The 16,312-nt window shown below is 30.6% G+C and overlaps 1 protein-coding gene across 2 annotated transcripts in view; it reads left to right on the top strand.

Annotated features, from left to right (window-relative positions):
- LOC130450763 (segmentation protein cap'n'collar) overlaps window positions 1-16,312 on the top strand; it is a 192,322-nt gene that overhangs the window by 140,297 nt on the left and 35,713 nt on the right. For both annotated transcript variants that reach the window (XM_056789385.1, XM_056789386.1), the window contains exons 4-5: window positions 1,067-1,227; window positions 1,319-1,555. In XM_056789385.1, the coding sequence (XP_056645363.1) occupies window positions 1,067-1,227; window positions 1,319-1,555 (398 nt within the window). The remainder of the gene's footprint in view (window positions 1-1,066; window positions 1,228-1,318; window positions 1,556-16,312) is intronic.

The raw sequence follows: 16,312 nt of genomic DNA, 5'->3' as shown, positions 1-16,312 counted from the left end.
TTCCAACTTCCACGATACGTCGAGTTATTTTTAATCGAATGGCCATGGTACGGTTACTTTTGCCTAGACTATGAAGACTTGCGATTAATATACGAGTTACAACAGATAGTTCCTTGGTGTTACCCATTTTAAAAATTATAAATCTGAATAAACAAGAATGAAAACAATTAGTATACGAACTTAACAAAAAGATCTCTTGGTCCAAAAAGTATAATTCACTGCACGTTCTTGCGTCTTACAGGGCTAACTGGGACTAAACTACAATCATGAACATTGAAGAAATAATTCACAGTTAAAATATAATGTACAAATCAGCCGGTACTTTCATATTTTAACTTATCGCACATAAACTAATGCGCTCGTATAACATAAAGAAATAACAGATTATTTTTGGTTTGTAAGACACTGTTTCGATCTTGACAATATGAAAGAGAAATTTGTTAATACTCAAGCAAATACTTGTTTGAGTATATTGTTGAATATTCTGTTTCAGAGTTTGGCATAGAAATTTTTGAAAATATAATCCAATTGTGTTTGTCTTCTTCTTATGACAAAAATATAAACATTTTCATTGTACACGTTTTTTGCGATTGTAGTTTAGATGATGAATTTTTAATAAAAAACTGACGTTTTCCATTGTGTGTTTCCAATTAAGTAAGAAATATGTCAGGTTACCTTGTATATGCCTTCCACAAAATTCTTCTACTGTGTCGTAAAAAATTTATTGGTACGTGGACAGTAGGATGAATATCTTAAGTACAAATTTTCATTTAAACACAGACCACTCGATAAGTGCCCAACTCGATAGTTAAATATTTGATCGATCATCATTATTTTTCAAATTAAAATGATTTCCATCTTTTATACATTTTGACCCTTTAAACAACTGACGGAATTATTTTAACAATATGTGTGATTTTTATCGCTAAAAGTAGTTTTAGAAAATTTTTTCCGTGATTTAAGAAAAGATATAGCCTGTTTTCTCTTTATTTATACAATTTCATACCTTTAAATAACTTAGTTTTCTATTTATGAGAATTTTTGATTATTTGTTGGTTATTTACAGGAGAATATGTGATAAAAGGTGAAGCAGAACCAGAGCTTGAAAAATCGGAAGCAACTGATACTAGCGTCGATCTTGCTCTTGAAGATCTTACACTTCCTTTGCCGGAGTTTTTTCTTGATGAAGCATTGCGTTTAATAGATTTGGAAGATGAAACGTCACAGGTAAAACAAACAATACTGTTTAAATAGATATTTTTCACAATTACATTTCCATATGTTACACTATGTATTCTTATAAACGAAAATATTCCAGGAAAATACAGTAAACCTTAAGGAGTTGGAAAACCTACCCAACGACACTGGTAGCACTTCAGTGCCAACTGCTTCTCAAATAACCGCAGCTGATATAAAAGCTGCAGAAAAAACTGATGTCCTCGCATCATCTTCTGAGGAAATCCTGCCTAAAGATCCCGAAGACGAATTCGGTTTTCTTGCAGACATGATCCAAACTCCACAGTTTCACCACCCCCACCATAGAGCTCCATTCCAGGTAAGACAATAACTATAGATTTCTATTTATGAAATTGTGTATTTGAAAAATTTAACAAATTCTTAACAGTTTTTAAAGAAATTCAAGTTATAATGTGAGTTAGAGTTTGTAAAAAACATTAATGTCAATATTATAAAAGTATGGGATGCCTTGAATTAATTTTTGTAATTTGTAACCAATAGATCTGAGTTTGATTCCCAGTCCGGGAATTATGCGAATGATTTTTTCGGTTACTGAAAATTTTTACTAAATTTAGTAAATTTACTAAATTACTAAATTTTTTTTTTTTTTCGAAAACTACTTATTAAGTAGCTCTTCATTTCCATTCATTCTCCATTATTATCTTTCGTTATAATTTTTCGCTAGTTTCATTCTGAAACATAGAGTTAGCTTAAAACTGTTAGGGTAGGCACCCCACGTATTTATAATAGTGATAAAAATTTTCTCATCAGTAATTTTATTCTTTATCCAAGATAGTGTGTTTCTTAGTGTTTTAAATTCTATTTTAAATTTACTTTCTATTTCAAACCTGTATTTAATATGTAGACATATGTTGATAGTTGCATCTTGGTGTTATAAGTCTGTGACTGCGTGCTTACGTAGTTTGCTCACTAGCTCTATCTTTGTTTAAAATTATATTTTTTAAAAATGTCTCTCACACACACGCACACACACACACGCACACACACACACACGCACACACACACACGCACACACACACACGCACACACACACGCACACACACGCACACACACACACGCACACACATACACGCACACACACACACGCACACACACACGCACACACACACACACGCACACACACACACACACACACACACACACGCACACACACACACGCACACACACACGCACACACACACACACGCACACACACACACACACACACACACACACACACACGCACACACACAGGCAAATAAGGTGAAAGTAGATAAGTAAAATTTGTGCTCTTAAAAGAAAAATTGTTTATCTTATCAACTAACCACTTTAACCTACAAGTATTATACATTTTTGAAATCAGCTCAAAGAGGAGTATCCAAATTTTACATAAAAAATATGAAAAGTAATTTAAAAAAATAAAGGGGATGCTGCTAGGGGTGAGGGGGTGGCTTTTCCAGTAAGTTTAAATAAGCCATAATGCTTGCCCCTTCCAACATAAATTGACGTGTTTTTGGATTTTTTCTAAATACCAGTATTACAAAAGTTATTAAAGGTGGATACTTTTATCTGAAAAGCACTTATATATACATATAGTGATTTTGTACGGATGATTTCGAATGATCCTTTTTATATAAATCTCAGTTTGAAATTGCTTCAACACTTCAATAAATAAAAGTATATCAAAGTATGGAAAATGAAAATATGAGCTAAACTTAAAGTGAAAAGACTCGTACGTATTTGTCGTTCTTTCAATGCTGCCGCTGTACACTTCTTACAGCTCCAGTTCTCTGATTTTCTGATATATAGCTCTCCACTAAATAGTCGACGTATTCCGAAAGTCTTTCATTTTGAAGTTGAAATTCCGCAGTAAAAAATGCAAAGCAATTACCTACATCAGTGGGATTTAGAAAAGACAAGCCAAAGGTATATTTGGTTTATAAAATCTGAAGTTAGTTCAAGATTTTATATTACGCAAAACTAAGCTTGTCCAAGATAAAAGGGACATCCAATCCATTCTGATTCTTGCCATTCCGCTTACACATCATTATTTTCAAAATCTACCACAACTTTTTCGGAATTAAATCTTGAGAAACGCTTTTGTACTTTTTTTGTACATTTTCATAACAGAAAAACAATTTCATAAGTTACCTAATGTTTATCGGGAAGTGTAACTATATAATTGGAAAGAATTTTGTGCAAAAGAACTAAATGTAGATATTCTTCTTTGCTGTACAAATAGGAAATGTTTGATACTTACGAAAACACCTGTTGGTTATTAATTAAAAAAATCTCTAATTGTATGAGAAATATTCATTTCCTCAAACATATTTATAGTCTTTTCGGCTGTTTGTGGTCAACTTGATTGAGGTTTCCCTCTGTTGTTGTATAAATTATTAATTATATCGAATGTAGCACAAATCACAAACAGACATTAATTCATTTATTAATGTTTTATTTTAGATTTTCTTCCTGCTACATCCTCTATAGTCTATAGCTTCTCGTTTTACACTCTTATTAATAAGTTTCTAAATAAATTTTTTATTATCTTTAACGTGAGTATGTTGCAAATCACAATGAGTAGTTACATTTTCTGCTCCTATTGTTAAAATCTCGGTCTTACAAGAACGATGTCTTTCGAAAATTCGGCGGATTCCACAATCAGCATTTTTTTACGTTCATAATACTTTTTAAACTTTGCATTGCTATAATAAGTTGGCACAACAGTTTTAGTGACAAAAATAAAATAAAACAGTTACCATACGTTAATAGAACGTTACCTCGGTATACATCTTTCTTATTGCCGCGCAATTTCTGTATATAGAGTTAGTTTTAAAATAAAAGTACCCCAAACTTCCATAACAGTGACCTTAATTTTATCAGTCATTTCATTCTTTAATTAAGATTTATTTTCTACTTTCTAATTTAATTAACTGAAAAAGCCTGTTTATCAGTTTTTAATTAATTTATTTTCAAGTTTTCAAGTTCAATTGACTATATAAGTATGTTTCCCTGTTTTTTGGGTATATTTTATATATATATATATATATATATATATATATATATATATATATGTATATATATATATATATGTATATATATATATATATATATATATATATATATATTCGATTAAATATAAAAAGTATTTTAAGTGTTTCCTAACAAAATTTTCATCTAATGCTTCACTTTAATATGTATGTATTCGTACACCATTTGCGAAGCCTAAGCAACTAAGTACTACTATATAAACTTTGCCAGCGTAAACAACATGAACCCAATGTAGAAATTAAGACAAAATTATTGAATCATTGTTTAGTTTAGTCTTTGATTAATATACAAAATTTTGAATTTTTCTGATTCCTAACAATAGATAAAAAAATTGAATTTAAAGATTGCGTTGCATGGTACCTCGTCCACGATAATGGTACGAATTTATAAAATTAATCTGAAGTTTTGAAGTGCTCGAAAATCAATTAATTTTACACAACTTCGCTTTATAATTATAATACCATTATAACTTAGTTTTATTTAAACTGCAGTGAAGTGTTCACACTTTCTTCCTGTTATCACTCTAGAGGAGCAAACCAATATTGTAATATTTACTGATATTTGATCATTGAGTTTACAACCAAAGCGAACATACGCGTCTATATATACCAGAAATTCAAATAAACCTCAAATTCGATTCATTTAAATGCTCAAAGCAACGACACACTCTAATTTATTTGGAATATTTTAGCTATAATTAATGCAAATATGTTTGTTTGAATTTTTTACTAGCTTGTTCAAGATGACAATTTTAACGTCTCGTCACGTATCTGATGACATTCCAAAATAGGTTTTTTTTTCTTCACTAAGGCGATTTGCCGTCGGATGCAATAACTGATGTAATAAATCTTTTATCACACCCCCAATTTGTATCAGATTCCGTGACTTAGAATAGCACATTCAAACTCTATTTTTATAAAAAAATCATTCTCAACAGAGTAAGTTTAGCGAAAGTTTTCGGATCATTTTGTTGATACCATTGGTTGTGGATCTAGGGTATCGGTGAAAAATTACGGAACATAGGAATATCAATGTAAAATCAGCTAAATTCCGATCTACTAGTAAAAAATAAAATAAACTTGATTGCTCACTGAATTTTTACTTCACTTTACATGTTCTTGATATTTCTCCCTTCAAACCGATCTACCGATTCCGTTTTAATTAAGTATATTATTTAAATAAAGTACACATACCATTTTTAAAAAATGCTTTATTCCTCGGTCACCTACTATTATTTATTTATACAATTTTTCAACTGGTTAAAAAACCTAAGTACTTCTTGTGAGTTATAGGTGTACTGTTCGACGGAAAGGTGACTTTATAAAGGTAGACAACTTTTTCGGTACGGTGATTATGATATTTTTGGTTATGTTTCAAATGTCATCTCTCAAAATTTTACGTACATTAGGAGAATAATACTTTCAATTCGGCCATCAAATACAAAGAAATCGAAGATTGATGCTATAACTTCTAATACATATGGTCAACTAGAACTGCACAAACCTTCTCTTCGACCAATTATATCAATTATTCAAACTCCCCTCACTCCATTAACTAATTATTTGAAAAATATTGTGGAAAAAATTTTATGGGATTTCAAAGAAAAATAAATTATAATAAAAATATCAAAAATCTATAGGAATATGTATTTATTTGGATATCTAAAAGAAGTAATATTATATATCAAGTACCTTTTAATGGTGGTGACGCTGTTTACATAGAACAGACACCTCAGCATTTAGAAAATAGATTAAAAGTTCATCAGTACGATAAAAAATTAGAACTGCATAAAAAACTTAGAAATATGGAAAAACGTACATTCAAAAATAAAAATTTGAAAATTCTTGAAACGGAATCAAATAAAAGAAAAAGATTATTTTTAGAAATGTTTCACATACATAGGAAGAGAGAGAGAAATGCTTTATTGTCAAAAAAAATTGTTACAATTTGTAGACAAAAGCTTGTAAAAACTAAAAAACAAACATAAAAACAAACTAAATAAAGATACAAATGAAATAAAATTTCAATATACAGAATAAAAGCATAATGAATAAAAAAATTATAGGTAATAATTAGTATATAAATCCATAGCAACATTAAACCAGTATGCAGCATGCCCGGAATTAAATATTATTATTAGAATAGAAGTCGTTTACAGAGTAGAAGATACTTTCCAGTACGTAGGCTCTCAAATTATTACGAAATGCGGGAAAAGATAATATCGATTTTATTACTATTGGTAAGTGTGAAATATTGAGCCCTTAATTAATTCTGAACGTGGAGTAGGTAGGTAAAAGTCTTGCTCCAGATAATGAATACCTCTTAATAAAGGTACATTTATTTACAAAGAATTGCTTTTTAGGATATGTTTCCTCAAATTAAGTTTTTTGTAATTATTGGGCGTCTAAATAAGTAAAATGTATTAGATAATTTATTGAATTCCAAATTCTATTAGATAGATATTTCTATCCATATTAATAAAATTCATTTAACGGTCAGTGGTGCAGTGCTGCGTATCCACTTTAGAGTTTTAGTGTTAATTTAGTTTTACTAACAATAAAAATTTGAAGTTACTTTTTTGTTTTCTTTCAACTTGTGCAGTTGTATAAAAAGTATAAAATGTAACATGTAGGGAAAGTATTTTTCGCACTCGTTTGTTAGCTTTCCACATTCATAAGTAAAGTTGAACTCTCCGCACTTGTTGCCCAATATACTATTTCATTATTTGGTAAATATGAAGAAGAAATAATCTCGAGTGTTGATTAATGTTAGTTTTTATTCGAAAAAAAAAAAAAATAAAGAAACCGAGTAAAATTGGAAAGTCGCTGGACAAATGTGTAGACTTTAAAAGGGATTATGTTGAGAAATAAAATATTCTTTTCCGTCAAACCTTTCATTACCCGAAGTTTCACTACACTATTCGATTTTTTTTTATTTCATAATTAGCTTTGTCGAAAGATTATTTACAAAAAGTATCTAAGCTTAAGTAATGCTATATAAAGATGAAGATATACGTTATGGAATATTAGGATTAATAAATTAAGATCCCTATTCTTTGTAGTTTTTAATAAACAAAACATGATTTGTCACAGATTACCATACAATAACACTAAAAAAACTTGGTGTATCTCCTTTAAAGATATGACTGGTAAAAGAAAAAATTGTACGTTTATCTATTTTTTATAAGGAATCACAATACCGCCCACATTTCTAATGATTTAACATTTATTAAGTCGATAAAATTAATCATATACTATTAGGAACCACCCACTGATGTTTTTACTTAACTTATACTTAGTCTCTTCCAATAGTGTCTAGTTTAAATAAAAAAAAAGTTCAACTATGTTAAATAATTGTAAATAAAATTAGAATCTAAATATCCTTAGTTATACAACAATCTTTTTATAGTTAATGGCGTAGAGGTATTACTGTACCTAAATGTCAGGTGTACTTCAAGGCAGTGTACTGTTTCTATCAAGATTCATAATAGATGTTTCAACGTTTAGTGTAACATTTTATGATGACCAAGTTATGATCATAAACTACAGACGAATTAGCTAACTTTCACAAGTAAAAAAATCAACTATTTTGATCTACACTTTAATGAGAAATTAAATCACAAAAATATAACAAGTGAAAAGTCAAAAACGCCAATTTAGAAAACAATAATTTTCTTATATTAGAAGTAATTCGCGTAATTCAAGTGGTGCTTGCCGTATGGAAATGCCGGATATTAATCTTGAACTTTATGTACTGTATGTTGTAGTGTGCGGGAAAGACGTACCTCGGTAGCTTATTCAACAGGCTTGCACTTCTACAAAGAAAGAAGTCCCGATAAATTGACGTTCTGGGTGTCTGCAGGTGAACTCGGTGATCATGAGCCACGTCTGCCTGTCGAGTAGGTATGGAAAATACTGCTCTAGGTAGTATTTTATTGGGCAGCTTTTGGTGGTATCTGTAAAACAGAGTCAGGTCGGCGATCTTTCTTCTATGCTCTGAGCTGTCCATGTTTCTGGTCAATTCTGGATCACGTAGTCGAATTGCTCTCTTCGAGCATTTTAAGGTTATGCTTGGGAGCTGAGCTCCAAATGTGCAAGCAATATTCCAAAGATGAACGGACCTTGGTCTTTAAGAGGATTAGAAATTGTTACGGTATATATAGCTTTTTGGTCTTATTGTTAGAGAGGGCTCAAAGTTTTTGTCAAGCTACCTTGGCTAAGTCGGCCACCCGTATGTAATTTGGAGTAGTTAACCATCAAACAAAAAACTACAAATGGCTTGTAGCGAATTAATACCCCATGAAATACAAGGTATACTAACCTTACGATATATTTCGGTATATGGATTATTTAATTGTTATTGATAAAACTAATAGATATCTATGGAATTCTGATTGCTCATATCTTTTAAGCTTTTTATATAAGGTTTTGTTACGATATACCGAGTCATTTCAGAGATATGGACACGTTTATGTAAAAAGCTTCCTGTGCGATGAATAAATTCAGACTATTCTACTCAAAAAAGTCATCAAAAATATAACCCTATTCGTAATATTAAACTAAATGGTACGACTTGTGATTCTGTTGCTACAGCCGCTTTAATAAGATCATATATGCAATGTCTGACGTGAAAAATGGATTTTGCAGTAGCATTAAATTTTGTTTTAAGTTAAAAAATTGTAGAAAAGAAGCTTACGAAATGTTAAAAACTGTCTATGGTGATAATGCAGTGGGAGAATTTACGAGTTGTCGGAAAAACAGTTACAAATACACCAAAAATGGATCCACTGGTTTGTCCCATCTGGCTTTTGCGAAACGAGGTGCACAGAGACCTGAAAAATAATCGTTTTTTTTTTCATCCTAACGACTAACTGTGCCACATTTTGCGTTATTGGTCGTTAAAAGTCTTCCAGTATGTCCACATCCACCGTATTTATCCGAATTAGTCTTTAGAATTCTGTAGCTCAAAAAAGTTACTCGACAGGTGCATTACTTGGTAAAACACCCACTAAATAATTGTGAATCAAATATTTAAATACAGATTGTTCGCACATAAGATCAGAAATAATTCCAGCCAACGGTTTTCAATAGCATTCTAACCAGACATTGTTTTCACCTGACTCAAACAAGCAAAATAATTACTTTCTGTACCAAATCTTATTAAAATTCGTTTGTTGTGTTAAGTAGACTCGACTACACAGAGTTATGTGCTTGGAGCGTTTTCAAAAGGGAAACAATTTTGCCCTGACTGGAGACATCGGGACACTTAGCCTGAAAGCAGGACTATCTCGCCCAAAACGGAACGTATAGCCACGTTATGTATAGGCGGTTGATTTGTCTTATGAGATCAAAAATAGCTGAAGGACCAGATGATATTCGCTAGGAAATATCTTTGGAAAGATTCCAATATTCCCCCAGCCATTTCGTGATGAAAGTCTAGTCATATTCTACACTCTGATCTGGGGAACATTTCATACAAATTATTATTCCTAAAAATGTGAGATACAGCCATATATTCTTCCAAAAATTAATGTTACCTTGGTATTCATCTTCCAGTATTTATGTGCGATATCAATGAATGGATAATCACTTATCCAAATTAAATTTTTTTTATTTTTCTGGAAAAAATAAGGCAGTTTGCATCTCCGTATTAATATTGAAACAAATCGCCAAATTTTGGAACTTCTACCTTTTTTTTTTCAAAAAAAAATGCTTACGATTTTATAATTATAATCCTTTCGGATTTTATGTTGTTAGTTTAAAAAGTGATTGTCCGGCAACCGAAATTTGGTACATTTCACAAACAGACAGACAGGTACAAAAGGTATTTCTACAAAAGATTAATGTTTCTGATGATGGCATCTTAAATCTAACATGATGATAATTTGACAAGAGGAGCCCACAAGACACAAAGAAACGACTACCTAAGCCACCGCAACTCATTTGTCATAATAAAAGTTTCACTTTAAATTTGAATGGACCTAGTTCAAGACCTAATCCCATTAGGACCCTTTGGCTTTTACCGTTTTACTGGGTGTCTCAAATTACCTGATTAATAAAATTGACTTCTGATTGTTTGTCGATTGAAAGATCTAATACATAATTGTTATCATTATCAGATATAAAATAAACATATTTTATCAAATGTTTATCAAATTTTAGAGTTACAGTTACAGTAGGTTGTAAAATTTATCTATTTTCTCATAATTCTTCAAGAAGTAGGTGCCCTTACTGCTTTCGAAGTATTGCCCAGAATAACTTTGTAACATTAATCGCAAAAACACAATTCACCGTTAAAATAGGTTTTTATAATACTATTCAATTTTTTTCACAAATATTGTCTGAAATTAGCTCACCCTCAAAATAATTTTACATAATTTACAAACCCTTTTTATTTTTATGGAGACTTAATTTATTGAAAGTAACTTATTCATTATAATTCAAAAATACCACTTTGATCATTTTAATTCTTCAACTTTATGTTCGTTTTTAACGACCTGAAAAACCTTTTTCTCTTCTATTTTATTAGTAATAAGTGTTTTGCTCTACAATGAAATCCTTCGTCTTTTGTAGGTTAAAGGTTTTAATTTCATTATTTAATTTAATCATTTTCTCAAATTATTTACTGTTAAATATTGACTCTTCAAATATCATTATTTTTCGATCATTTCAGATGTATATAAAGATATACCTCATTTGTATATTGTTTGTTTTAATCCCAATCACTAATCAACATTTGTTTACTTTTCGTTCGGTAATGGAATCCGAGCAATTTTAAATATAAAGAAGTATTATTGAAAACAAGTCCAATAAACATTTATTCAACGAAAATATCATATAGTAAAAAAACAAAATTAACATAGTATTTTGCCAAATTTTGCATCCATGGAAGCTTGAATACTACTGTGCATGCTGTTTATCAGACTTTATTGGTAAGGCATTATCGACTTTGAAAATGAATATATTCTCAAAGCAGCAGACTATACCTCAAGTGGGGGGAAAACTATGTTAATGATGTACCTCTCACCAATCATGGTGCCATCAATGCATCAATTCTGCTCGGTGATCAGACATGATACCGGCCCCATGAAGGATCGGTACGAGCATGAACAAACTGAGTAGCTCTCAATCCCTCTTTCCATACTAGTATTTTAAGACTATCACTCACTAGACACACAAACATAGTTTCATCTAAAAAAAAAAATACTAAATAATATGATCCGGAACTGCAGTCGGTGAATTCTTATAGTCGGAGAACTCTTAAAAGTCGCCAGCATCTCAACACTGTCTTAAAAAAATAAAAGTTAATAATTCAGCTAAGAAACCCATGCACAGAAATATTCTTTCAACCTAAAACGAGACCATTTGACAATTTTCTCATGTATATCAATCAATAGATCACCTGAAATTAAAATATAAAGATGAAAATCTATTTGAACCATCCCAAAGAATGTTTTTTAAATCTTTGTTATCATATCTGAAAAATAAGTACGAAGCAGCCGTCAATTAAATTATTCAAGCTGCATTCAAATTTATAGGTAGACAGCTTTCTTGTTTCTACACATTTTCTTGAATTTGATTCTGTTTCAAGAATTTTTGGATTTTTATAGTCCAATATATGTTTTTGATATTTTATGGTTTGTTAAAACAGTTTAATGACTTTTTAATCTATTTTATAAATACGGAGATGTCTGTCCTACAAAACACATATAGATATGTTTTGTAGACTGTGTTTAGAAAAAAGGTTTCCAAAGGTAAATAAATCTGAACAAACACTTGTGTATTTTTAGAATTCTCTAGAATATACGGGACATACGAAACGTTGGTTAAAAAAAAATTGATCCTAAATTCAAACAAAACGAATATGATATGAATATTAAAATGTGTCAAGAGATGAATAGGTAGGTAGGTTCAATAAAAATAAGAATGAACCTGTGTAAAAACATTATTTGTTTACATAACATTGATTCAGGGTGCATATTTTCGAGGAAAGGTGTTTATTATAAAAAGGGTGGTGTCTCTACTTCCTTACAAGTCAGTCAACCTGCTTTACCTGTCGTTTTAAGTGCTTTTCATAGGTTTGTATTCCCATCCCCCAAAATAATTCCACTAGAAATCAGCTATAAAAATAGTAACCATGAAAGTAGAAGTACTATATATATATATATATATATATATATATATATATATATATATATATATATATATATATATATATATATATATATATATTTAATTTGTCAAATCACATCGTACTACTTTTTTCATAATTCAGTTATATATTTTGCAATTTAAACAAAAACATAACAAATGTACATAATTCAGGATTGCGGTAGTTTAGGGTGACATCTATTCTGACAATATTAAGATTTGATACTCAATAAACTACTTCTTGGTCAGCGTTCAGTAATCGCAAAAGAGTAACAATTTCTTTTCTTATAGTATTATTTAAAAATGTTTCTGAATATCTCTAGTATTTTCGATTATTAGAAAGATCACTAATATTTGTTGTTTGATCGGTCATAAACCAAACACAACAGTAACAATTTTGAGAAAATTAGAGCCTACTATTCAGAAAAATATTCTGCTTAATTTTGTTCACACAATAATTCCCCAGGTACCGGTAAACCTCCCAGTACTCTTATAAATATGACATTAAAACTAAAAATATTGGTTTCATAGCTTTTGGCAGAAATATGACAGTATTGGTATTGAATTCTGCACTTAATAATAATTATATTCTTCGGAGTCCTAGAGTTGAGTGCTGGTTTCCATAAACTAAATAAAGATTATAGGTGAGATCAAGAGATATAGTAATTGAATTTTTCTAGCAGTAATTGATTATGCGATCGCTCGATTCAGTGCATAGATTACTTTTTAGGAGGCATCTAAAAACGATTGTTTATGAAACACGGCCTTGAAATATGAAGAGAAGAATAACAGCTGCGTGTCTAGACTTTTCGAAATATGAGGAGTTTAAGATCAGACTCTATCACTGTTTAGAAAATAATGAACATTTTGAAAATTCATTAAAATACGTTACTTTTCATTATTTTTTCATGTTTTATCGCCAATTACTTGTTACATGTAATATATTTAATTCATTTCTCCTAAAGTAATGAAAAGATGGAAGAAGTAGTTAAATGACCCAACCTTTAAAATAAGCTAACGCCCATTTCTATTTGAGATTTTAAGTGTTGTTACCGCCTCTACTAGAGAATTTGATGCCATTTAATTGAGATTCAGCTTTACATATAATAATTTGTTTCCAGCCTAACAAAACAACAAAACATTTTTTTCCATAATCATTTTTATTTTTCAACATTTGTTCAAGTCTATACTCTTTTTGGATGCTCTAACGTTTTTAACCCTTCTAAATAATAGTTGCCGTCTTGTCAATTTTGCCGTTTCAGGAGTGTAGTGCTCAATCAGGTATCATCTACAAATCGATGCAAAAATCCGACTTATTTTGCTTAAACCGCGTCAATAAGACCCATTCATGCGCTTTTCGTCCAAAGTGAGCAAACTCGGCAACCATCGCGCGCATATCTTACGCACACATAATTCTTAAGTAAGTATGTGGCAAGCTCGTTTTTTTAATATGCCTATAGCCCTTTCTATTTCTCTAACCTTATTCCCAGGGACGTCCAGTACTATTTAGTTAACTTTTTCGAAGACATCACTGGTTGTCGCACTTTTTGGCCGTCCTAAACGCTCATAATCAAACAATCTGATACAGTTATAGTCAGAATTTATTCAGACAATTCTCGTATGCATTTGAATTTTGTATAGGCTCCAAATCAACACTTTGTACTTTCTCCAAATTCACGTAGAATCTAGAGTGATTTTAATTGTACAAATAACACTGTATATGATTTATATCTGCAGGTCTAAGAGCTTTGGTTTTTTTCCTTCTATCGCAGAATAGGATTTTATTTTAAGAAGCTCACATTTTTTCTATTTATTTTTTTCTTATTTAGATTTAATCTAATCCAATCAGTTTTTACAGTAACTTGAAAGTTAAAAAATTATAAATCTTGCAAGTTGCAAAACATGTTCAAGTAATCATAATAGAGTAAAATTACTTCATAGTCTAAATTATTACTTTAATGAAAGTTGCATTATATTAAAATGTAGATCAGAGAACAAGGTTTTCTTATATGAGTTCTAATAAATAATTAACTTTCTAGGCGAATAGCTTATACACAGTATGTCCATACATACATCTTCCAATTTATTGTTATTTTAAGAAATAATTAAACATTTAAGTAGTGATGTCATCATTTACTTTCAAATGATCATTATAATATTATTTTGTTAACATGATATGTAGACAAGATATTATTTAACTTGTTGTCTTATTTATTAAAATTAAATAGTATCTACATTACTACCCAAGGTCAGAAAGCTGTATTTCATGTGCGATATAAAAACAGCGTCGACGAACGTCAAAGGATCGTTGTCTAATCTATGGTCTGGTGAAATATAAAAACTTTGAAACCCATACGATCACTTCCTAATGTGGAGAGGTTAGGTTAGGTAGGCTTCGTTAGGTTAGATTACATTAGGTTAGGTTAGGTTAGGTATGCATAAACCACATACGATTTCTAATTTTGAAAGATATCCATATATATAATGTATTTTTTTGGGTATTCAATTTACAAAATTTATATCGTTTCCTGATGTTAGTTAAACAATTCGGGATAACTCCGACTATTATTTTTCATCTGGTAACATCCTCCATAATAGTCCCCATTGGATTAATAACAAGTTTCCAGTAGTGTTTCTTCATCCTGAAACAATCAGTTTTTGGAATTGCCGTCAGTTTCAACCGTATCTTTAGGATATATCTAACCCAGAACGAAATTTAGATCACAGTTTCCGAACGTTGCGTTTCAATTTTCGATGAAATTCTCAAACTTAATACGTAATTTTCAAAAACTTTTGGTTTTTATTACTGTTTTTGAGCGTTGATCCTTCCATGAAATTTGTTGAGTTCTATAGTAAATTCTACATGTTTAATTGAATTTAATTTTATTGAGCATTTATCAACGATTTACCCTCTCAAACGGATTTAATACTAATAAACTATTTTTTTTTGCTGAAATGCCCGACAAGTATAAAAGCCACAAACCACTTGTAACATATCAATGACGCTGCTCATAAAAATAAATAATTTTGGAAGGTCAAAAAGCCATAGACAAATTAAACAACCCGTCAATTCATATACCCACCGGTTTATCAGGGTAGAAAGGATCATATCATATGGCTACCATCCGATTAACTCGATCAGTATCCGAACAACAATAAACATGATCCAGGTTAGTTTTTCTGATCAGAGTCGGGTTAACCTAATCATAGTTCTAAATACATCCAATGTATCCTGGGATCTAGGTAGATATCTTTAATCCGGTTCATGTGCATTCATTCTATTTGAAACTTTTGTGATATTTCAGTATGACGGATCAAGATGCACAAAGTGCATTGCGAAACTTTGTCAAAAAAAATTATGAATAAGTAATGGAAACTCCATTCATGTAGGGGAAAAATATATTTTGAAAAGTCCATCTCGAACGGTTAATGGAAATGAAAAATCAATTACTCGGAAAATATGGCCGGAAATTATTTCAGTTTTACTAATCGAGTGGCTTTCGAGGTCACTGAATACGTACATAAAATAGTGAAAAAATATTTCAGTGTTCATGTTTTTTGATGCATTGTAATTATATTTTTTCATTTTCTTCATCTACATCTTTGGCAAAATATTAATGATAATCGGTGGGCCAGACAATTGTATCATTTTTATGGGGACTAAATCTTGTTCTCTTAGTTTTTATCTCCTCACAGGGATTCTTGCTTCTCTGATTCCCATATAACCACATTTGCGCTTTTAAAGAGACTCTCTTCAAGCTTATTAAAACTTTATGGATACCTTTCACCAGGTATCTCATAGATCTTTTCTGTCGTGATATTCGTGTTCACCAACCTCGAAAACATTAGGTAAAATTGAACTTATTTCCAGCAAT

Source organism: Diorhabda sublineata, chromosome X (assembly GCF_026230105.1).
Source record: "Diorhabda sublineata isolate icDioSubl1.1 chromosome X, icDioSubl1.1, whole genome shotgun sequence".
Taxonomy (NCBI): domain Eukaryota; kingdom Metazoa; phylum Arthropoda; class Insecta; order Coleoptera; family Chrysomelidae; genus Diorhabda; species Diorhabda sublineata.
This window is presented reverse-complemented; position numbering and strand designations above follow the sequence as displayed.